The sequence below is a fragment of the Acromyrmex echinatior genome, chromosome 12 (genome assembly GCF_024713525.1).
Source record: "Acromyrmex echinatior isolate Ae372 chromosome 12, ASM2471352v2, whole genome shotgun sequence".
In the NCBI taxonomy this organism is placed as follows: domain Eukaryota; kingdom Metazoa; phylum Arthropoda; class Insecta; order Hymenoptera; family Formicidae; genus Acromyrmex; species Acromyrmex echinatior.
Window position 1 is genome coordinate 6,242,126 of NC_141863.1, and position 25,105 is coordinate 6,267,230.

General features: G+C 34.0%; 1 protein-coding gene across 3 annotated transcripts in view; it reads left to right on the plus strand.

Moving 5' to 3' along the window:
- Positions 1 to 25,105, plus strand: part of wb (wing blister) — a 167,859-nt gene that overhangs the window by 63,162 nt on the left and 79,592 nt on the right. For all 3 annotated transcript variants that reach the window (XM_011061994.2, XM_087411711.1, XM_011061995.2), the window contains 8 exons: positions 416 to 577; positions 1,558 to 1,854; positions 3,146 to 3,406; positions 3,507 to 3,754; positions 3,853 to 4,087; positions 5,219 to 5,445; positions 6,132 to 6,319; positions 6,757 to 7,038. In XM_011061994.2, coding sequence (XP_011060296.2) covers positions 416 to 577; positions 1,558 to 1,854; positions 3,146 to 3,406; positions 3,507 to 3,754; positions 3,853 to 4,087; positions 5,219 to 5,445; positions 6,132 to 6,319; positions 6,757 to 7,038 — 1,900 coding nt within the window. The remainder of the gene's footprint in view (positions 1 to 415; positions 578 to 1,557; positions 1,855 to 3,145; positions 3,407 to 3,506; positions 3,755 to 3,852; positions 4,088 to 5,218; positions 5,446 to 6,131; positions 6,320 to 6,756; positions 7,039 to 25,105) is intronic.

Genomic DNA, 25,105 nt, shown 5'->3' on the forward strand with positions numbered 1-25,105 from the left:
GTTAAACGAAATGCAAACGCGTTCCGTTTAATTGATACTATCCGCAATTAAATGCGTCTTAAAATGACAAACGTACACATCTTGGAAAATAAATCATCTTCTAATGAGAGTAATTAATTACAGAATAATATTTGAGTAATAATCTCAAAGTCTCTCAATTTTTTAAGGTCACGTATTTTCTATATACACTTAAGGTACGATTTGAAAATTATCTTACAGAAAATTATATAAAGAAAACATATTTATAGTCCCTCGTGTCTTTAGAAATTAACTTTTGCTTGTGCGGTTAATATCTATAAAATTATTAATATTTAATATCGGATAAGTCGGATAAGTAATAGAACAAAATAGGATTATATGGTTAAGATAATAAAGTATTACGAGTACATTTGGAGACATATTTGGAAAATCTTAGGAACATACGACCGGTATAAACTGTGAGAAATGTGAGATTGGCTACTACAGGCCGAATGGCGTTGCACCTGATGCATCGGAACCCTGCTTGCCCTGCGACTGTAACATACGTGGCAGTACAGGCTACTGTACTCCTGACGATTCTTACACGCGTATGGGAAAGGTAAGAGAATGCTATAATTTCAATTGCATATCCTAGCAAAAACATTTAATCACTCCCTTTTATTTCAAAAGTGACACATTTAACAAAAATTAAATTTTCAGAAAAGGAAAAAAATAATTTTTTTAACTGGATAGAAAATTATTAATTAAAAAGATAAATATAATAGTCTAATGAGAGAGAGTGACACGTCGTCGGACGTGTGTGATCTTTATATTTGATTTTAATAATTCTACTTTTTAAGTTTTAATATGTTCAACAAAGCTTCAGTGCAATGCTTTGTGTTCCGTGATGATACAACGCTGCATCTTTATCAATTTGCGAGTGACTTAAGCATTATGGAGCAGATGAGTTAATTATACTTGTATCATTCTTACTGAGGAGGACTCCAAAGAAAGAAAGGAGGACTCGAAACGTTCAAAATAAAGAAGACATCAATATCTGAGTATTGATTGTTCACTAAATAATTGCACCATTAATCGTTGCTGACTCTCATTAGTATTATATTTATCTTTTTGTATTGTTAAAACAATAGGACTTTTCGAGAGTCCTAATATAATTATTGTTATTGAATATTAATTAATCAAATATTATTGGCAAAAATAATAACTTGAACTTTTTTAAGTTATGTGACTTTTGAAATAAGGGAACGATATTATATTGAACAAATTGAACAATAAATTCGTGCGTATTAAAATTCCTTCTTTGTGAGCTTTGATATACAATTTTTCTAATGAATAGAAAAACGTAAAAAATTTTATTTTCGATTAACGCTTCTTAGAGCATTAAAAGTTCTTTGTTTCTCCATTGTTATCCGACGTAAATTTACCGCGATTGTTTTTATTAAATCTTGGAGAAACTTCAATCGCGTGTAATCGCTTGCGCGATCATGATTTACGCGCGCATCGATTATCTCGATAATCTCTAAACGGGGCCGTTCTCACGATCGATTCTAAATGGTTTAAATACCGATCGTGCTCCAGGTAGCAGGTGCGTGCGAGTGCAAGCCGGGATATTCAGGTTATAAATGCGATCAATGCGCTGCTGGTTATCGGCAATTTCCCGATTGCATGCCGTGCCCTTGCGATTCCCGCGGAATCCTGCCGTCCCATGATTGCGAGGGCGACTGTTTATGCAAGGCGAATGTTGCCGGGGATTTTTGCGATCGTTGCAAACCCGGGTACTTAGCGCTCTCGAAGGATGATCTCGATGGCTGCATGTCCTGCTATTGCTTTGGCGTAGCAGATCGCTGTACTACTGCGAGATTACAATACAGCATGGTAAGTCTTTTTTTTTTATAAAAGTTGTAAGTCTATTTAAAAAAAAAATGTTTAACATCTTTATTAGAATCGGAAAACTTCAAACTGGAAGTTGTACACACAGAAAAATTTCATTCTATACTGCTAAGAAAAATAATTACTCTGTTTACTTTTATTCTACTAATTGTAAGTTGTGTTTAACAAAGAATTTTATTGATAATAATTTTAAGATATACAATTTTGAATAACTTATTATTATGTATTTAAAACAAGAATTTATTTTTTTAAGAATATTATAAAATATTATAAAGTTATCACGCGAAAGAAACTTTATATAATATAATAAGTAAATCAATTTATTTAATTTAATATTGATTAAAATATTAAATTTCTAGGATTTAATTAATTTTGAATAAATTTGATGCTTGTGAATTTGATAAATTTGCGGATACATAAATTTTTGAAATATTTAAAATTTAAATAAAGTTGGGAATGTTTGTATTTTTCTGTGTGTAGTTTTGTGATTTCGCGCTCTTTTCTTTGTGCAATTCTATTATTACTCATCTAATTACCTAATAAATTTGAGTTAGAAATTAAAATAATTACATTATATCAAAATTGAGTGTCTAATCTGAGGAAAATTTTCCTAGTTGAAAAATGTTCTGTTGAAAAGGAATTCGTTGCTTATTGAGACATTTTGTTAATAGGAGCAGTTAATCTTAAGTAACTCTATACGTATATGAGATAAGATTTATCCTGATTTATAGCGGAAAACCTCGTTTGTCAAGAGTCAAGATCAGGTTGACAGGTGTAAAATTCAAAACGATTAGTTAACCTTCTCCTGCGGGCATATCATTCGGTTTAGGGCGTTAATCTTGCACGACGTTCTCGTCGTGCGTGATAAAGTGTATACAGAGACAATTATAGTTTATCACTCTTGCCAATAAATTGCAGACCCACAATTACGATGACAGCAATGACGTCGAACTGGAACGCACAAAAAACGCGAATTACGTTATAATATAGACAATATGAATAAGAACCTTTATGGCACATATTTTATTGAAACTAAATTTAGCTTAATTTATTGAAACTTTATTATAAAATTATTTTTTACTAATTGTAAGATTATGAATAATATTAATTATAAATTCAAAAATATTATAATTAAATGATTCTCTAAGGAATCAGTTATCTCTTTTTTATGAAATACGATTTTGCGAAAAATAATTAGAATTAAGATAAAACAAAAAAGCGATAATAGGTCTATAAAATAACGGAAGACGGGTCGTGTGACTCGCTTTTTTCTTAGATTTCTACACTGGAGAACTGGTTGGTGACTGATATGAACGCGTCTCGGGCAATCGTTCCCACCTTGGACACGGACAACGAATGGCTGACCGTGGCAGCGTTCGACGTCGAGTATGACAGTCCTTTCTGGCTGGCGCCACAGATTTACACGGGGAATCGCGTATCCTCGTACGGCAGTAATCTTACGTACTCCGTTACCTGGGTTGTCATGCGAGGCGACACTAGTGGTAAACCGACCATGGAGCCCAACGTTATCCTAGTTGTAAATATCCGCTCTCGCATTTTTTCAAGCACATTTAATCCAAGCCCTAGGAAGAAAATAGATATATATATAATAACGTATAATTCACGCACTCGCGAAGGGTAACAATGGGATGCGCATAGCGTACGGCGAGGAACAGTACAATGGTCAAGAAGCTGAAATAGCGGTGCCTTTACGAGAGCAAGACTGGTTTCACGTGCGAAGCGACGTTCAGGACATCCCGACCAGATTGAGGAGAACCGAGTTTCGCGGGGATCCTGTAACGAGGGCGCAGATGATGCGCGTTCTCGCCGATCTCAAGTACCTGATGATAAGGGCGCGATATCATTCGGAGCAAATCGAAGGAAGGTGCATAAATTTCCGACTATTTATCGGGCGTACATCTTGCGCGTGGATTTTAGCTTTATAATAAGGCGTAACGAAGCAATCTTTCTATTTCTTACTAGTCTCCAGTCTGCTATATTGACGATAGGCGAATTATCACCGGATGGCGAAACCGACAATCTGGTCGAAATATGCGAATGTCCCGAGGAATACACAGGAATGTCCTGCGAGAAATGTGCCTGGGGGTACGTAAAGATGCCCATCAATGGTTCCAATCATCAGGACCGTCACAAATGCGTGAAATGTGACTGCAACAGTCATGCGGGCTCTTGCGATCTCATAATGGGCGAATGTGGGGTGAGTTCTTATTAATTTTATCTTACATATAAAATAGAAACCAAAATATACATATGAAAAGCTAATAGAAAAATGGTTATTACTATTAGATGTCTTATTATCCATAATATATGAAAATATTAAAGATAATGTAACACATCAAAACAATCAATTGCTTATTAATACAATAAACTTAATAAATTGACACAATTAATATAAATCAGTTTAATAAATATAAATTATTGTCTAATATTATGAGTAATATATTAAAACTGTAAGTGTATAAAAAAGTGTAAAAAAAATGTTTTTACACTTAGCAAGAATATACAAACAAAATGTGTAAGGAAAGTTCTCTAGTGTGCAACTGGCTTTAACATAGCCACTCTGAAATTAATTTCTCGTGGCTGATCTTCAGCCGGTACAGCAGCATACTTAAAGTACCTGAACTCACATGGATCCTGTGATCTGCGGCAGCTATATAGATTACGGGATCTATAGATCGTGCGAGCTATTTTACCGACTCAGCAACGAAAATCCTTTACTTACCTGTTCGTTGTATATTCATGCCGTGCAGATAGCGATACTAGTTAGCTTTCTGTAGGAAAATTTAATTTTTCCATAGAGATGACTGATCCGCAGTCATTTGAATCAAACTCATGGATTCAAACTCAACACACTGCGGATATACATTTACATTTTACTACACTTATATACACATACTTTTGTGAAAAATAATGTGAAAAACCGAAAAAAAGTAAATCAAAAATAACAAAATTCTCATACAGCTCACACTTGTATGAGCGATAGAACGAGAACTTACACGAATTAAAATTATTTTTATTCAAAGCAACTTATTCCAATAAAGATGAAAAGAGAAATCTTGTTAAATTTTTAAAACTTATAAATTTAACGAAAAAAAAATAACGATATGCAAAACTGTCTTTTTTTATTTTTTCTTGAATTCAATTTTTTTATGTCATTGCGATTTTAATTTAGATCATTTTTTTTATATTTAATTTTTTTAGGAAACAAATAATTCTATCATTAATTGAAAGAGTTAAAACTTTCAATCGTAAATTTAATTTGTGCCCGCGGTTTTAATAAGCTAATATTTAATTTTTAATTTACGTGGCATGTCGTCATAATTTCCAGACGTGTGAACATCATACAGTAGGTCCAAAATGTGATCGTTGCGCTACAGGATATTACGGTATCGCAACAAGAGGCACCAGGGAGGACTGTAAGAAATGCGCGTGTCCACTTTCCGTTGACTCCAACAATTTCAGTCCGAGTTGTCAGCTTGACGATCCCACTGATATGAATAGCGGATACGTGTGCACGCAATGTCCTGAAGGATATACCGGAGATCATTGCGAAACGTAAGGAAAATAAATAATATATATATATATTTTAAATAAATATCTTTTATAAAATTGTAAAATACAATGATTAAGTCGCTAATAATAAATATGCAAACGCCTTAATTACATTATTCATAGCAAATTAATTAATTACAATTATCTCTTACAATTGCATTAATTAATTACATTAATCATCTCTTACTTGCATTTAGCAATTTTATATTCTTTTAAAAGGCTATATTTTGATCCTGTGAATAAAAAATTTATATTAACCCTTTGCCCTACGATTTAAATTCTGATTCACGTGCCATAATCAATTACGTTTGGAAAAATCAATTTGCGTATGGAAAAAAATTTTTCTCGTAAATGTCATGATAACCATCGTAAAGTATAGACTTTTCTCTTTTTTTCTCACAAATTAAAAAAAGATTAAGCTTTGTACGAACGACGTATCATGGTTCTCATCTATGATACTCGTATTTAGCCCGATTTTCTTACCACGAGTCTCACACGATATTATAGGCGAAAGGGTTAATACATGAATAAACATTTAATTTAATATATTATAATAAAAAATAATGTCCGTTAAAATGACTATAATTGTTAGGCGTCATTGCCTTTTTTGAAGTTGCATATAATCAAGTAATAATTATTAAAATGTTATCATCGAAACGGAAGGCTTTAATTTCAATTTGGGTGAAAAGTTGTGATGTAGGATTCTACGGTAATCCTGTGATACCTGGTGGTACTTGCGAACGGTGTACTTGCAACGGTGGTGCCTGCGACCATGAAACGGGTCGATGTTTGGAATGTCGCGGCAATACTGAGGGCTGGAAGTGCGAGAAATGCAAGGAAGCGCATTATGGAAATCCTCTGGAACAGAATTGCATGCGTAAGTACTTCCATACTTTACGACAATCTCTGTAAACTCTGAAATTGTTCAATAATTGCGAATAGTCATCTCGGTATTTAATAGTCATTTCGATATTTAAAAAAATATTTCTATCTTCTGTATTTGAAATCAATTTTCTTTTTTACACGAAAATATATTTGTATTGAAAGTTCCTACTAGTAACATAATTATTGATACAATATTGCCCAAACGCGTTTTATATCCCCAACATTTAACTAATATATCGTCAATAAACTACTAAGATTTATCGAATGTTTATGACAAATCTATCAAAAATAGTGACAATCAGACTTCCCACTACAAAACAAATTAACATAGCAATTAGATTAAAGAAAAACTAAAAAAAACTAAGTTAAACATATCATTAATTTCATTAATGGGATATATTACGAGCATGGATACCGTTTGTGTTTCAGCGTGCGACTGCTCTCTCTTCGGTAGCAATTCAGTCCATTGCGAACAAACGACCGGTCAGTGTCCTTGCAGGTCTTTGTTCACCGGTCGTGACTGTTCCTCCTGCATCGAGGGCTATGGGAACGTGACCGCAGGTTGCCGGGAATGCAACTGCGACGTGGGTGCCATCGACGGGTTCTGCGATTCCGTAAGCGGTGTGTGCAGGTGCGCGCCGAGCGTCGTCGGCTTCCGGTGCGATCGCTGCGACGTGGACACCTACGGCTTGTCGGCGGATGGCTGCAAAGGTAAGTGCCGTCATCGGTATGCGCATGCTTTCTTTTAGATTCTATTATCGGGCTCTGACTTTTATCACGATACAAAGTAAATCCGTGATATTTTGTCATCACTTGCTATGAAAAGACATTTATCTTCAAACATGTCTCTTTCATTCGAAGGAGATTTAGAAATTCGATTAAAACCACAAATAAAATATACAGTTTTTAAATTAAAAATTATTTAGGAATATGTTTATTATAAAAACTTATCACGCATTTATACTTTAGATCGTTATTGAAATAAAATTAAAATGACATACGAAAGCTTCGATGAAAGAATTGAAATAATCTCTCGTACTTTTTTATAAGTAAAATAAGATAAGTCGCGCATAAATATTAATCTAATTTCTTTCAAGAGAAAATTGTATCAAGTTTAGAAACAATTTATATGCTCATTAATTTTAACAGCTGCAAAATTTGCGTTACGAAATATATCCACTTTTGTAGCTACGTTTAGTATAGAACAAACGTATAGATTAATTCTCATTGAATTATCCAATATTTTTCTTTTCTATCGTAAAACAGATAAATTGTCAATCTGAAAAAGACTAAAATGCCTCCATAAAAAAATCTGATGATTTTCTTATAAATATCATAATCGATTTCATTTGAATTGCATTGATTCTATGATTTTATTAATTTAAAACGCACCTATTAAAATGCGCCTTATTCGTATCCATCTAACAGATTAATCACAGTATTATTGTGAGCCTTGAAGGCCTTACATATATCGATACGAAGGTAGTCCCATGCCTGCTTGCGTTCAAGCAAGACACGAATACGAAGAGTAATGCGCGGCTCTTCATCTTACTCTAACGCAAACTCGCGATTTTTATCCCGGCCTATTCTAAGTACGCTGCACTTATCTACCTTGACAGGCAGTTTAGAAACGTTGCCTGAGATTTACGGGACTGAAGCATACTTTTATTGCAGAATACCGTTTGCGTAATCCGTTTAGACTAATTTTAATTTACGATCACGTTTATGAGTCACGCACATTGTTTCGCATGGATCGTCAAACACTGCATCGATCTTCGTTCGTCTTTCTTGAGTAATTTTCAAATCGTAAAAGTTAAAGCGTGTGGAAGTACAATTTCATAAAAAGTGTATGTTTTTATAAATACTTATTTATCATAATTATATATTTATATATATATCTTTATAATTTGTAAAGACTAGAAAAAGAACGCGAGAATCCCTAATGATTAGTATCGCGTTGCTGATTCTATACATATATATTTATTTTTAACATCTTAAGTGAAGTTATAAGTGATTGCTGATAAAAGATCGAATTGAGTATGCACAGCTAGACTGATTGAGGCGATTAAACGAAATGTCGGGCAACTTCAACTTAGAGCCGGCCGCAAAAGCGAGGCAAAAAGCAAATCTACCGGCGTGTAAATTAGATTCAACAGAGACGATAAAGAGCACCAAAAGTAAAGTTCATCGCGCGAGATAACTCGAGTCTAGTACGACGTAATAGTCCGGTCGCATTAAAACGTTATGAAGATGTTTACAAGAAAAGCAATGACGAGAAGCCGCGCTAAGCTGAGAAAATTTCGATACGATATCAGAATCTAATGCTCTTGACGAGCGAGACAAATGATCTTGTAAAATTTATGTGTAAAATCCGGATTTTACACGCCTCGTTGTAGCGGCACCTTTACGATTGAGTCGGTCAACAAATTCCACTTGCGAACACTTGAGATCGGTTCGCCAGATCGCCAGCTACCATGAGGAACCCCATAAATCGCAATCATTCAGCGTCGTCGGCCGGATCTCGCGAATCCGAGACGCTCTCTCGTCATCGCGCGTGATAACCGAGGTTTCTACCGGTCGCGTAATCTACAATCGCTCGAAATCCCGTTACGGGGGAAGAATCGTGCGATCTCGATGGATCCGAGGTATCGTCGGCTTAGTACTAAAACGACCGGTCCGCGTATCGTAATTTAACTCGGTTTACGCGATGCGTAAATCTCTCTTCTAATTACTTGACGCGAAAACCTTATATGAGATATTAAAAGGAAATGAGAAATATTCTTTTTCCCATATTAATTTATTTTGTAAAACTTGTATGGTTTGGATAATTGCGTTAAATTCCAAGGAAAGTATATTAATCGTTCATAATTGGAACAAGTGTCTCAAACGTGTTCTGATTAATATTTTATTTATCTGATTTCACGCAATTACACACGGAATGAATTTGCTGAAGCATCTAAAAATTTAGCTAAATATAAATAATTTTGTTGGAAAATACATCAAAATAATTATGAAGAATACTCAAGCATAATAAACAATAACAGCAAAATTTTTAATATTCAAACCACTAGTTTTGCTGCACAACAATATTTTCAGATCTGTACTTTACTCAAACTTTTAGATATTTTGGCAAAGTCGTTCTTTCTATATAGAAAAAAACATTATTTTCTGCCAATGAAGATAACGCAGAAAGGGGTGATGAATTTCATCGGTAATGAGGATTGATTAGAAGATCGACTATTCGTAAGCAATGCGTTAGTTTAAACATACGTCATAAGTGGCATCAGATACGCAGATAGATACCCGCGAGACACGGCGCGCCGTTCATGAGTTTCTGGTTTATTTAGATAGATCTAGTTCGTTTCAACCTGAGGCTCTCGAGAGAGCCGTCCATGATGTTAATTAACTTCCTGTGATGGAATGCCACCTACTTCTTTCTTTCGTCTACAGATGATACGCTCCGTTTAACGTGGATCGCCTCAACGGCGACATAAATGACGTTGATGCACCTGTCAGATTATTGCTATCAGTCACGGAAACAGCCATTTCAAATCCTGCAATTGCGTATGCTACACTTATGCAGTAGTTCAATCATGTACGATGTCCTAAGCAAACGTGCAGAGAGGTCCAGCTTTATTGGATGATTTCATTTATTTACATATTAAGTTGTTTCCCAGAATTAAAATATCTTTAAAATACGATTTCCGTCTTAGTAATATAATTGCTTACAATAAATTATTGTTATGGCTGCTTATTTCTCAATTCTTGAATTTTTTGTTTATTTTATTAATATAAATTACCCTCAAGAGATTTAAAAGAAAATTACGTCCTATACATCAAGTGGGTAACATTAACGACCAGAAACAGCATTACGTATTCGTGATTTCGATATCGAGATATTGCGACGTAAATGGAGACTGGCGGTTTTCCTCGCCGACCGGGAAATTAATTCGATGTGCATGGGACTATCGATAATGGTCCGTAAATGTCGCGTTGCGGATGCTAATGATTAATCGTTATCTGAATCACCAAGATTATTTCGCGATTGTAGTCGGCGAAAGTTTAGAAATAACGCATATCGACGTCAGCTTGTCAAAGAGAGAAAAAAGAGAGAGCGAGAAAGAAAGAAAGAGAGACCGCAAAGTGCAACATACATCGCATTGAATGCTAATCACAGGATGGCAGCTTGCATAAATAAGTGATGGATGGATATTTTGTAAATTTAATTATGTTAATAGGATATTTATTTTAAATACTTTGTAGCATGAACACTTTCTTTTCTGATCAGTGGTGATGTTAATGTATGTATCAAGACAGAATTTTCGTTTAATAAGCTTAAGATCTTGTTCTGCAGGCTAAATATATCTTCCACTAGCGCGACGTTTTTACTATCTTATCCTTAGTTATGCGAAGGGACTGCTCATGCGTGAATAACGTAGGCGGACGATCGAGACGCGAATTGTAAATTTTAGATTGTACCGACGCCGCCTGCACGTCAAAGGTTTCGAGACTCCCTAGATATATCGATCGAGTCGAACATTTCTGCGGTATTTGCAAAATCATCTTGACTGTATTGTTAAACGAGAAAAGGAGGCGGGTGTCAACTGACAGCGACCCAGAATAAATTACATGGTGTCGATGAACCATATTATTTGCGATGCCATCTTTAAGAATATTTAAAAAATAAGACATATATTAGCATTGGTTATCTATTAAAAATGATGGATATTAAGACAAGAATCATACTATTCAGTATATAAATTCTACGAAATTTAAAGTCATTAAACTGTGAAATTTCAATAGATCTTAATCTTTATATTAATTAGTATATCATCATTAGTATATTGAAGAAAAATTTTTTTTAATATTAAGATAATAATAATCAAGAGTGTAGAATTTAAATTCACAAATTGCTACGCGATATTTTTCTCTAACAGAAAATTCTCTAATAACACACACAACACATTTTGACGTATTAATATCACTATTAATCAGAAAAAAAAACTGTTAAAGAGTATATTCAATTGACATAAATCTAGTTAATATAACTTAATACATTGTATAAAGAATTAATACCTATTTATGTGAGCAGCTTGCAATTAACAGTGCGTTGCATTTTGCACTTTGCAGTTAAGAATTGTATACAAGTCAAGGCATTTCTGAGATTGTATTTCTTCATCTCGAGTATCTCGTAACGTATTTACTATAAGATTTTCTGAGAAACTTCTCTCTCTTTCTCTCTCTCTCGGCGAATTCCGTACTACTTATTAATTACTCCTCATGAGGATATATTAATTCAGCTTATGTAATGAAACGCAACGCACTAACTCAACATGTATCCCACGGTAGAATTGAATGGACATGCAAATATTAAGCAGCGCAATTAAGTAAATCAGGAAAGAGAAATCGAGAGACAAACGTATGTGCTATTCCACGGCGGATCCATTCGATCGTGACGTCCAAAGACAGCCTTATCCTAATTTAAGTGGCATAATTAACGTAGTCGAGGTGCTTAAAGCGCGTCGCGCGACACACTACGATGTAGCACCTTAATAAAATCGTATTTTCCATCGCAGACCGGAATCGCGGCTTCTCGCGTGCCTCTCGGAGTCAGTGCAGTGAAATCTCGCTTATCAGAATAAACGTCGGGAGATAAGGCGGTTTATAAACCGGAAGAATTTGTAGATCGAGAAGTTGTATTCATCTACGTAAAGAAAAATGCTTGCCACGAAACATTTTTTAATACAAACTGTACGGAGCGAGTTTTTTTGAAAACCGTATCTTGCAAGAAGATCTATAATATCACAGGTATTTTAATTAGATATCTGCGGAGTCCATGGAATTTAAATGGTCTTTAAAATTATAGACACATGAAACCGCAGATCTATTTAATTATAGATTTGAAAATTTCTGCGGTTTTTAGACACCTGCGAAATTGAAGTATCGTGCAAGAAAGAAGCAATAAATTCTACAAACCAAGATAATATAATTTTAGAGAATTTAGAATTTGGAGATTCATAGAATTGAAGAGATTACAGAGAATTCTAAAAATCATATGTTTTCGGAACTATAAAAAAGGATGGGAAATTTTTTGTGTAACATTTGGAATTAAAAATATGTAAAAAATTTGGAGATTAAATTAATTACAATTAGAGAAAGCAACTATGCTGATAATAAAAACAGTTTGAAAATAGAATGATAACATCTTAATCCAAAATTTATTTTTTATTCTTTATATAAAATTCTATTTTTATTGATAACTCTTTACTTCAAAACCAAATTATAATACACGAAGTTCGGATAAATACAGTCGCACTATGCATCATCCGGACGTACCGAAATAACTGCTGCCACGCAGGCTGCTGATGCGGTCGAGACACAATTAGCGGTACAATCTTAATCGGGACACACGCCAAAACGAACTCTCGTCTTTATTTGAGCAAACGAGAAGGTCGGCAAAAAAGAAAGCTCGAGGATGCCGCATAAACGAATCATCGTTATTCCTGCCTTGGATTTTGAGTTTGCTCAATGATTGCTGCTTTTCAATTTGCTTTAATCTCCGAAATTTGAAATTTTTAATTTTGTAAAATTTACATCACGAAACATTAACGTTAATATTTCTTTTTTTAAGCTTTCTTCGATGTTTATTAATATTAAAAATACAGAGTTAGATTTTAGTATAATAATCGTTAATCTTGCATATTCGTTTTGAATTTATATAATCTATAATAATATAACGTATATGTTAAAAATTAATATTTCTTTTTTAAACTTTCTTCAATTTTTATTATTGAAAATTATTGATATTGAAATTAGAGAATCGTCAGATTTTAATCTAACAATTATTATACCTGTTTCTACTAATGTAGATTAACTTTAATCTCCGTTTAACTTATTTCGAATCTTTTTTTAACTATCATATCTTTTTAGAACTAGAAAACATAAAGAGTTAGTTAACCAAAATTAAAATTAAATTTACATAAATGTTAACAATAAAACGTAACGAGGCGTGAGGTATTTCTTCAGCTCATCGTTATTCTGCAAGTTATGAACTATTTTCAAAGTGTTTTACGGGCACATCTAATCGTAGAATGTCCAACTATTTGCAATAATAGACGGATACTTTTCTTGTTCGTTACTGTGGACGCGTTCCACAATAGAATTCGTGCGTTTCGGTCATTACCGAGCTTCGCCTCGTAAAAGCGTCGCTGTCGCTACCAGAGCGGCAATTTCTCTCGCGAGAGATTCTCGGTTAAACCTCCACCTGCGCTCACAATATACGCAACAATAGCGATGTAACATGCGTACGCTGGCTGGATAATATATACGCATTACACCTGAATAATGATCGGTGGATGGAAGTCGGCGGGCATAATAAGTATAACGATAACTTCTGTCTATGCGTTTGTGCTCGCGTCTAATCGCGAAAAAGATTTAGAGATCGTTGCACACCTAAATTTTTCAATGAAAAACATGCGGCTCTGGGGTCCCAAGATTTATATCTCGATCTTTATTTCGATTTATATCTCGTCTTTTATTTCAATCTTTCGCTAGAATTTTGTCGATTAGATGTAGTTCTTTGAATATAGGAAATTAAATTCTATCAAGGATCTAAATTTTAAAAAATATTTAGATAATTTCACTGATAACCCATTGATTTTATTTTATGAAGTGTGATTATGATTTAATCGATTTTTGAAATTTTTGAAAAATCGCTTTCATAAATTATATTTTTAATAGCCAGAGCTAAGCAGATTATCCCGAAGGTTTCGGTTGCACAGTACAATTGCATAGCAGTCTCGCGTTTCAAAGTACTTCTCTTTGCCCATTTACGTTGGTAACGATAAGTATACAATGCGTCTGGCACGAATATTACGGTGGCGTAACGCGGCGTAACATTGTGAGACACGTAAGTGCGAAACACAGCTCGCAGTGGAAATGCTCTTAGCGCATTAGTATTCGCGCGAATGAGCAGAATTGGCGTTGTTCGCCTCGTCGGCTAAACGTAGATTGCATCGGAAGAGACGCTGCATAATACGTAATGCGTATATGTATGCAGCAGCAATGAGAAATCGAACTACCGTTTCCACAAAGCCCTATTTATTCCCTGGGGGCATCTAAACTTTTGCATGCATAAGCAAGTTTGCATTTAACGCACTCTTTACATAGATGAATCATCAATTTCGTATTGTCATCAACGTTCTTAGGTCACAATGACATTTTATGTCTCACAATCGTTTGTCGTAGAAATGACTTAGTCCAGAAGAAAGATTCGTTGTTAAAACGACATGGCATTTTCCCAACTGATCAATGTTTCAAATGAAATAATTGTCTTCTCGATTATTCCTTTGATCGCGTTTCTTTAGAAAGTGTTAATCAGATATCGGTTAATATATACTGTAGAACTGGCAGATAATATATCTATTTTAATTTTTTTAATAATTACTTTGTAATACTGCATGGAAATAATGATTTTGAAGTATCCAAAAATTTAGGTACAGATCTGAAAATAATTTTATTGAATTATCAAAATAATTACGAAGAAATCTCAAATATGATAAGCAATACTGCAAAAGTTTTGACGATGTATTGAGTAGAAGCAGCGGCTACTTAAATTTGACTATAATTTAATAATGCAATTATTCTAATCGTCCAACAAAATTATTTTTAGATCTGTATCTAACTAAATTTTACATACTTTAGCAGAACCTTTTTCGTGTATCAGTTTTTTATACTCGCACCCACAAAAATGTGATTTCGCTATTTAAAGATCAAGTATTATATATCTGCCCACGATATTAGCTACATTTCCGTAGCTGCGAGTATACGAAGCATCGCGGCGGTGATCATCGCGGCAAATGACGATAATTACCTCGGCGCGTTTCCCGGAGGCTCTTCTATGGCATTTTTTACCGACTACCAGAAGCAATTCCCGTCGCATATATACGTCGCCCGCGGTTCTCGGGTTTCCGTCCGGATAAGTCGATCTCCCAGGGCGAGAGACTCGCAGTCCGCCCACGTGTGTGCCGCGGTATCACGACCGCGGATCTGCATAAGCAGATGTAGATGCACGTTCGTGGATAGCGGTGAAAAATAAAGAGCGCGGTTTTACAGTCGAAGCCGGGCGATCTTGAGGAATCGAGACTCGACGCGGCTCGTTAGAATCTTTTCGCGTCTCGAAGACGACGTTAAACGCGAGTAGCTGCCTTTTCTGAAGCCATTCGAATCCTATATGAAAGAAATACCGACTTTAGTTAACGGCGCTTTGAATAACATATTCACATATTTGTATTAAAACTATGTAAAGTGGGAGTAAAATATGTGAACATGTGATAGTAAAGATAGAAGGATAGTAAAATAAAAATCCAATATAAAATTCACAACACATTCTTTATGCGTAAAACATTGAATCCATGCAATTTTTCTTTTCTTACAAAGTATAATTTTCTGTAATGTAACATTTCTTTGGATTTTTATCAATAGAAATTTCTTTTCGATTTTACATTATGACACAGCTGTTCTATGGAAAGGAATCCAGATCACCTTAGGAAATTGGCGACCGATCGACTAGTGTACTGATTCGAAACAAACGCGATTCAAGCTGATAAGAAATGACGCCCATCTCCACGCAAACGATCTCGCGGCACATATTACAAACGTTCCATTTACTTAGTGAGCTCATGAATTCAAGCGTTATCTAACGGTTGAAATTCCATGAGCGTGATATCCCGCGATGAGTTTGGAAAAGTCTCATAGCACATTTCATGGCTTCGCCTTTAATCAGTATACATTGTTTTATAAATTGGTCCTATAAAATATCCATCCTTGATCCTAAGTGATTCAGCATACTCAGTACTTACGCCGGTATTTATAATCGATCCTTATATTTGAGACAATTTTAAGTACAGTATTAAGAAGCCAATTAGAAGATTGTATTAACATCTTAAGACATTATTTAAGATGAGCTTAAAATAATAATGAATCATGAATATCGCCCTTAATGTCTATTAAGCTAGCATGCCAATATGAGATATTTATAATTTTATAAATCTAAATTTTTAAAGATAAAGGAATAAAATCAAGATTTCTGAGTGAGAAAATTTCTGAGTTTCGGGCGAAAGTAATTAAATTGCGATTCAAATCCCAGGAATTACTGTATTATTTGATGTTTATGATATTCTAACAAAATTGAAGAATATATAATGAATTTATAAGAAAATGAAAAATGAATATTAATAGGACTAGTTGAATATGTAAAACTTAATATCCAAACGAAACTGTTTAATGCAAGCATTGCCATTTTATTTAAATATTCCGTTTTTGTCAATGAATTCAATACGATGATATGACAACGTATGACATATTGGATTTGATTATTATTATTTTTGACAGATTATTATTATATTGATCTTTTGATTATTATTATCTCAGACAGTAAAGAATAGCATAGCAAAATTTAAATTATTATTACCATAATTAGCACTAAATTGTAGTATAAGTATTTTTTGTATTATTATATTAACCTTTTTAACAGACAAGTTTCAATTTTTTTTTTAAATTAGCATAAAATGATCTGTTGCTAAACTGTTATAGCAGCAAAATCAAAATTAGAGTAATAAATTAGCACATAAAGAGCACTAAATTCTCATAAACATCTTCTAATTCTGCTCGTGTTGACATGCTAGTTTAGATCTCAATGACATTTTATACAATTGTATTTTCTTGAAAAAGATACGATAATAAAAGCCAAGGGAGAACTAACAAAATACTGAAATTATTATTAAAACAAATATTATTTTTAATTTATTTTTTGTTAGATAACTAAAATATTTACGTCAATTTCTAGCAGTGCTTCGTACTTATGAACAAGACTGTACATTAATTTCTTAAATATTTTAGTTGTAAATAGTTCAATTTTTTGCTTACTCGATTTTTTGTGAATACTATAATCAATCTTGATTTATATCCTTCGTATTAAAAAATGAAAAATCTAGATCAAGAGCTGAATAAACGTGATATAAAGATCACAGGTCTGTCTTTTCGATCATCGGGAACGTATCAACGACAAGCACCGCGACAGCGCTGATAAAACATAGAGATGTTAAATCGCCGCGACATATATTTACTTGAATTACTTCTTGATGGCTCGGCCATACAGTATGAGTAACGTTTAATATCTCGTCGGGCACGATACTCCATTTTTATGCGCCGAGCTGTGAAGAACAGACTCGTAGTTTCCATTCCGGAATAATATCTTATCGATCGTGCGGCGTGATACGTCGTTTCCTTTTTAAATCGCCGCGACCGTACGAAGTGCGGCCGATTTGTGGGTCCGATAAAATCCTTCCACATAGCACGGCTATGCTCGCCACCGGTTAGCAGGAATGGAACCATTTCGCGAATCTCGCGCACGCAGTTCCCTTGTCTCTTCTTCGTCTTCTTCTTCGCGTGGTTTCTCTTGCGATGTAAAAACTCGACGCGCGAAATTGCGGAATGCCGTTCCATCCATCGCGACATCGTGATTTTTCAACAACAGTCTATTCCAAATCATGGGCGAAAGTACTTTGAAATACAGAGATTCGATTTATAAAACAATCCAGTGATGCAATTTATTAAAAATAAATAAATAATTATTAATTCTCATATTCCTATAATCTGTCAGTTTTATCTTAATTTATATAAATTTATTGTCATTTTTTTATTGTCTCGATCTATGTTTATATTAGCTTTATATCGACTAAAACGAAATAAAAATATCAGATTTGATGTGAGTTTAACTTTTAAGAGATAGGTAGGATGGCCACAGCATCCCAGATATAATTTTCTTTAAAACTTTGTTTTAGAAAAAGGAAATAAAAAGTATTATTACCGAGTTATCCAGAAGTCTTAAAGTTCATCATTTTTATTTCTCTCTCTCATAAAGGCATATTTAATATAACTTTAACTACAACACAATGTACTAGCAAAAAATGTAAAAAAAAAATGTAAAATTAAAATTAGACATTCTTATTATTCTTATTACAATAAATTAACAATAAATTATATTAGAGATCACCAAGTGCTGCTGATCGATGAGCATTAGCCCACGTAGCTCATTACCGAGGCACGTATTCGACACCCTGCGGATCTTTCGATTTCTCTCGCGGTTCAAAATCGAAGTTCTACATCATCTCCATCGAATGTCGAAAAGATCATCCTTATCAGATTTAATTGGTGCCCGCTGATCGGTCCGGCTGCCAAGCTAGCTTCTCCCCAGTGGATTCACTAGCGAGCACGTATACTCGCTAATGATGCAATCGGCCCATCAGATACTCTTGCGGCCCAGCTTCTGCTTCTTCTTTTTCCTTCTCTCTTTCCTCTTTATTCCGTGCCTCTTGCGCGGCTGGTCCTTAACTCCTTATATATACCCACCTGACTATACAACGAGTCTGTACGTCTCGTTCGAAGCGCGTGGGCTGTGCCTCTAACGGGTGACCATTTGTTCATCTCCTGCATATATATATATATCTTATTGGTTTTAATTACCGTGGAGTAAAATGAGTATTCACCGCTGTATCGTTAAATTGAAGTGTCTCTAATTAGCGTAGCGATCGACCATTTAATGTCGGCTGCTCGAGAATCTTTCATTTCACGCTGAACGATGCGAATGTCTTTCTTGGTAGTTTTATTATAATAAATCCATTAATTTAGAGTTAATTTAATGGATTAAAAATAGATAGTCAGAGAGAGAGAGAGAGAGAGAGAGAGAGAGAGAGAGAGAGAGAGAGAGAGAGAGAGAGAGACCTTGATTGTTAAAAAATATTTTTTTTATATTACATTGTAATTTAATGAAATTTCTTTTGACAATAGCACATATTTAATTATATTTATAGTTCTTATGATGATTAAGAAAATTTAATTCACAAACAAAATAAAGAAAATAAACGAATGAATATTATAAACATGATATTTTGAATATATTACGCACAAAATATTGAAGGATCTTTAGCGAGATGTGTGTGCTTTTTTTTTACATTTATCGATTTACAATAACATGAGAAAATATGATAAACGACGAGCAAGTTCGACGTGTATTTTATTCACCCGTTAGAGAAGCAGTATCTCAACACCTGGCTGTAACATGTTCAAGATTCCTGGTAAAGAACGCGGGTCTGGCCAGTAACGTTAATGTATCGCTGCACGTCGGACGATCTCGAGATTTCATTCATGAAACTCCGAGGCTCCTGCTGACCGCTGGAGAATCTGTCGGCAATGAAATATCAGAAGCAGGAAACCTCAAGTTTTATGCAGACTCGCGAATTTTCTTTTGCGAGCGATCATCTCTCTTAATTAATTTTATAGATAATTGAGAGCATTAAAGATGATCGAGCAACATTGAATTCCTTACTTTGCATGCATGCTTGCGTTTTTCAATTGATTGAACATACAAATAACATACAGATATAGACATTTATAGACATATATGTGATCTGTGCTTCAAATTCATCTTTAGATATTTTTTTTATATTTACTTAGAGCAAAAAAAACGGACTAGGAAAAAATTATCGTTACTATTTGAAATAATTCACTAAATAATTCTGAGTAGTAACGATAAAACTTTTTTTATTTCTACTATTATTTTCTATTATTATATTCGAGTTTTTTTAATTCGAGATTTTTTTTTGTATAAATATCTACTATATTTATATTTATATTTCTATAAAATTTTTTTAATGAAATTAAATCGCTATTTGTTAACTTAAAGTGTGAGTTAACGTCGAGAGGCAAATGAATTTCGGAATTGTTTGTCGGGAAAAATCCACCGTACCTCATACAAATTTTGTGGAGAGTACCAAGAATGCGTTACAAGGAAGAGTACGCGAATCGAGGATGCCGTCCTCGATTGCATTCGATGATAGGCGAGCAATTGCGATTGTGCCAAGGGCTAAGATCACGAGCTTCGCTCGGCAAGTCCATATATCTCTTCTATCTCGATCGAGACAACGTATACTCTGCGGCCCTCGTCTAGGGTCTATCCGCTCGGGTCGGAGCAACCGGTGCTTTTCATCCGCAAGATTTCGATTTAGGCCTTCGTCGTGCAACGCTATGCATTTCTCCGCAAACACACCACTTTTTTATGCATTGCGATAAGCTGGGACCGCTTATCAAATAAATTAGCTGTTATTTATCTTTCCGAAAGTGATCGTCGGTGTAGCACTCCGTACGTCCGTTCATTTCTCTCGGTTTAGATTTACATTTGAATAATTAAAAAGAATAAGTAATGTAAGTCAGTACTACTTCAACTATTTTTGACAATTTAAATATATATCATATTAAAAGTATTATATAATAATAATATAATTAAAACATAAAGAATCTTAAGCATATTATTATTATATCTTAATTATACTATAAATTATTGTTGCTTATTATTATTATTATTTTATTGTGTGTAGAGAAATTACAAAGCATACGCAAATGATGAGGTACCAGTAGAACTTACTAAGCCTCCCAGAAAACGAAACGAATTACAAATTACAGAAAAATGACTACAATTCCAGAAAAATGACTACAATTCCAGAAAAATAAGTTCTTGCTTAGTAAATAACTCGATAGTTTTAAAAAAGTAGAGGACAAGATTTGAGTATAATTGCAAAAAAGCATGATTAAAATAATAAACGCAGACTTATTACATAATAAACGAAGACAATTAAAAAGATCAGAAATTAATATAAAAAATACTGATAATCAAAATAAATAGACTTAAAGCGTTGATACTTAATAGCGGCAGAGCGAAACGAAGGAGAATAATTATATTATATAGAAAATTAAATGATAAGAGATATAAAAAATATATTTTATTATAAGAGATGTAATAAATATTTGATAATTATATTGTTTTTTTTTTGCAATACTTGTAAGAAGAAAATCGACCTATTTTGTAATTGATTTCCGAGAACAATGAAGGTCTTCGAAAAATATTAGAAATATTAAATTATTTAGATATCATGCAGGATATTATTGGGCTTTAATGCGATCAAATAAACGTAATGCACCGAGCTATATTATATGGCATCGCGAGGTGCATAGCGCAGGTGTACATTGAAGACGCCGTCGTACATCCTGCAGTTAACCCCTCGAGACCTCGAGGGAGTGGTTGAGATATCTCAACGAGCCACGGAATATAATCAATATCGCATCCCGGTGCGGGATGAAAATAAATCACGAGAGGAACAATAATAATTAAGTTCCTCGCTCGTTTATCTCCGACTTTTGCACGCTGTTTGTTGATTTACCTACTCCTTTCTCGCTAAATTGATTTTCCGCACGTGAGAAACGATGAAAGTGAGAAAGCCCGCATATTTTTCAATATATAATATTAACGCTCTTTGAATAACAACTTCATAACACGAAAAATTATACATCAAAACGTAAAAAACAATACAGTTATACGATTTTAATAATATAATCTAAACTCTATTCGAAATCGCACTATTAAAATTCCAAGAACGATATCACGAGTTCAAATTCCAAAGAGTTGCATAACTTTGCAAGAGAAATCCGATGGAATCTACAGATTATCCTATTTCCATTAGCTTCTTGATTACAAGGATGGCTTTTCTATCGGTCTTTTCCGAAGGATATCGTCGCAGGACATCGACGATGCATCTCTCCGGCATAATTTCTCCTATATGGAAATGCCGTTCTGCCCCGTCGTCTCATTAGCAATTACTTACTCAGGGATTAAAACTCCATTAGCGTGTTATCTGTCCGACATCGTTCAGATGGCTTGCCACCCGTGTGCGCATGCAACTATAATATGCACGCAGGTTCAATCGAGTTCACCAACTTGGCTTTCTCGATTAAGCTATTATTATTAAGTATCAGTTTCGATATATAGAGAACATATTATTTAGTAATTAGGAAACTGCAGTTACTATAATAATATATGTACATTTTTACTGAGCTCACGCCGGAGAAGACTTATATTTTTAATTATAAGACATATTTTTATATTAAGATTTATATGTTTAATATGCGATTTAAATCAAATTACTTACGCGTTGCAAATTGTAGAGATTCCAGCATAATGTATCTATTTACTCTTATATCAATCATATCCCATTTACATTATTGCTCGCAGGCACACACAAGTCTAATCTCTTACGTACAATCCCAAATCGTTTGCATAATATGAAATCAAAAAATACGCGCCTCGTGGTCGCTATATCGATACGTGATCTTATAACCGAGCAATTATGTCATTCAAATTATGAGAATTATCTAAGTTTGCTAATAATAATTTTCTAATCCGATCTCCCGTTTTAATCTCGTCAAATGTTATAAATTTATCAATCGGTCTCTCCACATCTAGGAATTAACTAGGGTGATTATCTCTTGTTTTTCGCCCGAATTAAATTATATCCCGCCCAGATTATACGGCTATAGCTCACAATACACGACTCGCGAAACGCGTGTCACCGCGAGCCACGCGCGAGACCACCACAGCACGCAATTTCTCAGCAGTCGATCGCTATGCAGCCGCTCTAATATCGCAATTATTCCGCTGGCGCATGTCCCAGCGTGTAATTAAAATAGCCTCGCCGAATAAATCATCCCTCGGGAAATACCTGGATCACCGACCGGAACCAGACCGAGAGAATGCGTCGCACCCCCTTCGTCGTGTTCTGACGACTGCGGGAGGTCCTCTGCGTGTGTCGCGAACTCGTAGGCAATCAATTTCCATACGCCGTGTTAATTTCCATAAGGTAGCCGCGGGCCTCAACGGTGGAGGTGAGCTCGCCAAAGTCTCTGCGATTCGAATTGACATTCTAAATGCGAGTCGTGTAACGTGAGTAGTTACTCGGGTAGTTTATAAATGTAACAGATATAACATAGTTACACAAGGTATGTAGGACGTAAACATATTTTAATTATTTATGATTAAGGAATATTTTGTAATGGATTTTTTGTTATTACATTGAAAATGATCCGATTGGGTACGAAACGTCTGTTTTTGTTTGTATAATTTTTAACTATCGAAATTAAAAGTACTTATTCGTTTTTAGGCTTACTATCTTTTATATTCTTATTAAAAATAATATTGTGGTATTCAAAATTGGCCGTATTTTTAATTAATACACGGAAAGAACGTTCCTTGGAATATCTAAAATTTAGCTAGATATAAATCTGAAAATAAATTTTGTTGGAAAATAATTGTGTAACATGATAATGCAAAAAGTGCTTGATATTCTAGCAGCCATTTTGAACGTCCTGCATAACTATTTTGATGATTTAATAAAATTATTTTCTATATCTATAGCTACTAGATCTGTAGCTAAATTTTTAGATACTTCAGCAAAATCAAGTGTAATTACATTTTGCAATCATTTTGCCAGTAGAAAAGATTAATCGTACTATTGATTATGTCACAAACGATATTTAAATTGTTGCGTAATTCAAGAGGAAATGTATAAATAAAATTTCTTACACGTTAATACGAAAGATATTATATAAAGTAGAAAATTTTAATTATTTATAAAATAGAATCAGTTGAGAGTAATGTATATTCTCGGCGTTACTCCCGGCACTTTATTACCAGATCGTACATACAAGAACTTTTTCATGTAGAGAGTAAATCAATTGGAAATTTATATTCGACGCCCCAAGCGGCTGTGTAACTAGCTAGGCAAACACTCCAAACGGCAAGCGTGCAGTAAATAAGTACGAAAGCCTTTTCTTGCCTTCGCTATAGCAGACACTTGTATATAAAGTCACGAATCGGCGAAAAGCTAGTCTCTGCCAGTATTTCGCAAAATACGTACCGAATACTCAAATATATTTGATATTCTCGATTGTTACGCGTCTCTAAGCTGCGTCACGTCGCATTTATAATCGCGTAGAACGAGATTTACCTCTGACTTCAGTTACTGAGATTATCCGAATAAAATAATTTTACCTACAATTTACCCATAACCTGTCACTTGCACGAATCCTCCGACTTCGTATCTCAATAGATTTGTTTACACACATGTATGACCGACCAAGTCATACGTAAGATTTTAAATAAGTCAATGAAGTGAAATTTTATCTAAAACTCACATGTTGCACATGTTGCAATTTTTTTTAGTGGATTATGTTTTAATAAATTATTAGAATTGCATTTACTAATACAAGTAATCCTATTTGAAAAAGTCTATCTTAACATCGAAAATCGAATGTCTCGAATCTCTCGAGGCATATCATTGCCTCTTTTCTGCGATGCTAATTAATTAAAAAAAAAAAACCATCGAATATTTTATCTTGGAAAGGAAATAATAGAAAAAAAAAAGAGAAAAGTGGTCTATCAGTTACTTTCATACTGTATTGCTATTTCTTTAACAAAGAATACCGTCAAATATCGTAATGTTCTTTTTTATTTGAATACAATTTTTCGCAAGATTCGTCAGTATTTGTTAGACAATTTCAGGAAAAAAACTTCTTTCTTTAAAAAAATTCTATATATGAATAATCATCATACTTGATAACCCTATTCTAAAATATATGTTAAAATGCAACAAATGAATCAAACGTAACAAGTATTTCATAAAAATGCACTAGTTATTTCATAAATAATTATCTTTGTTTTTAAGCTCACTGAACTGGAATATGTTTTTGAAAATAATGAACGGATTTTCAGAATATTTTTGTGAACATAGATTTCTTCTCAATTTCTATTGTAAGATCGCTCGTTGATTTTAAACATGAGAAATAAGAATTGTTCAAAATAAGTATAGGTTACAAGTTAGATCGTAAACGC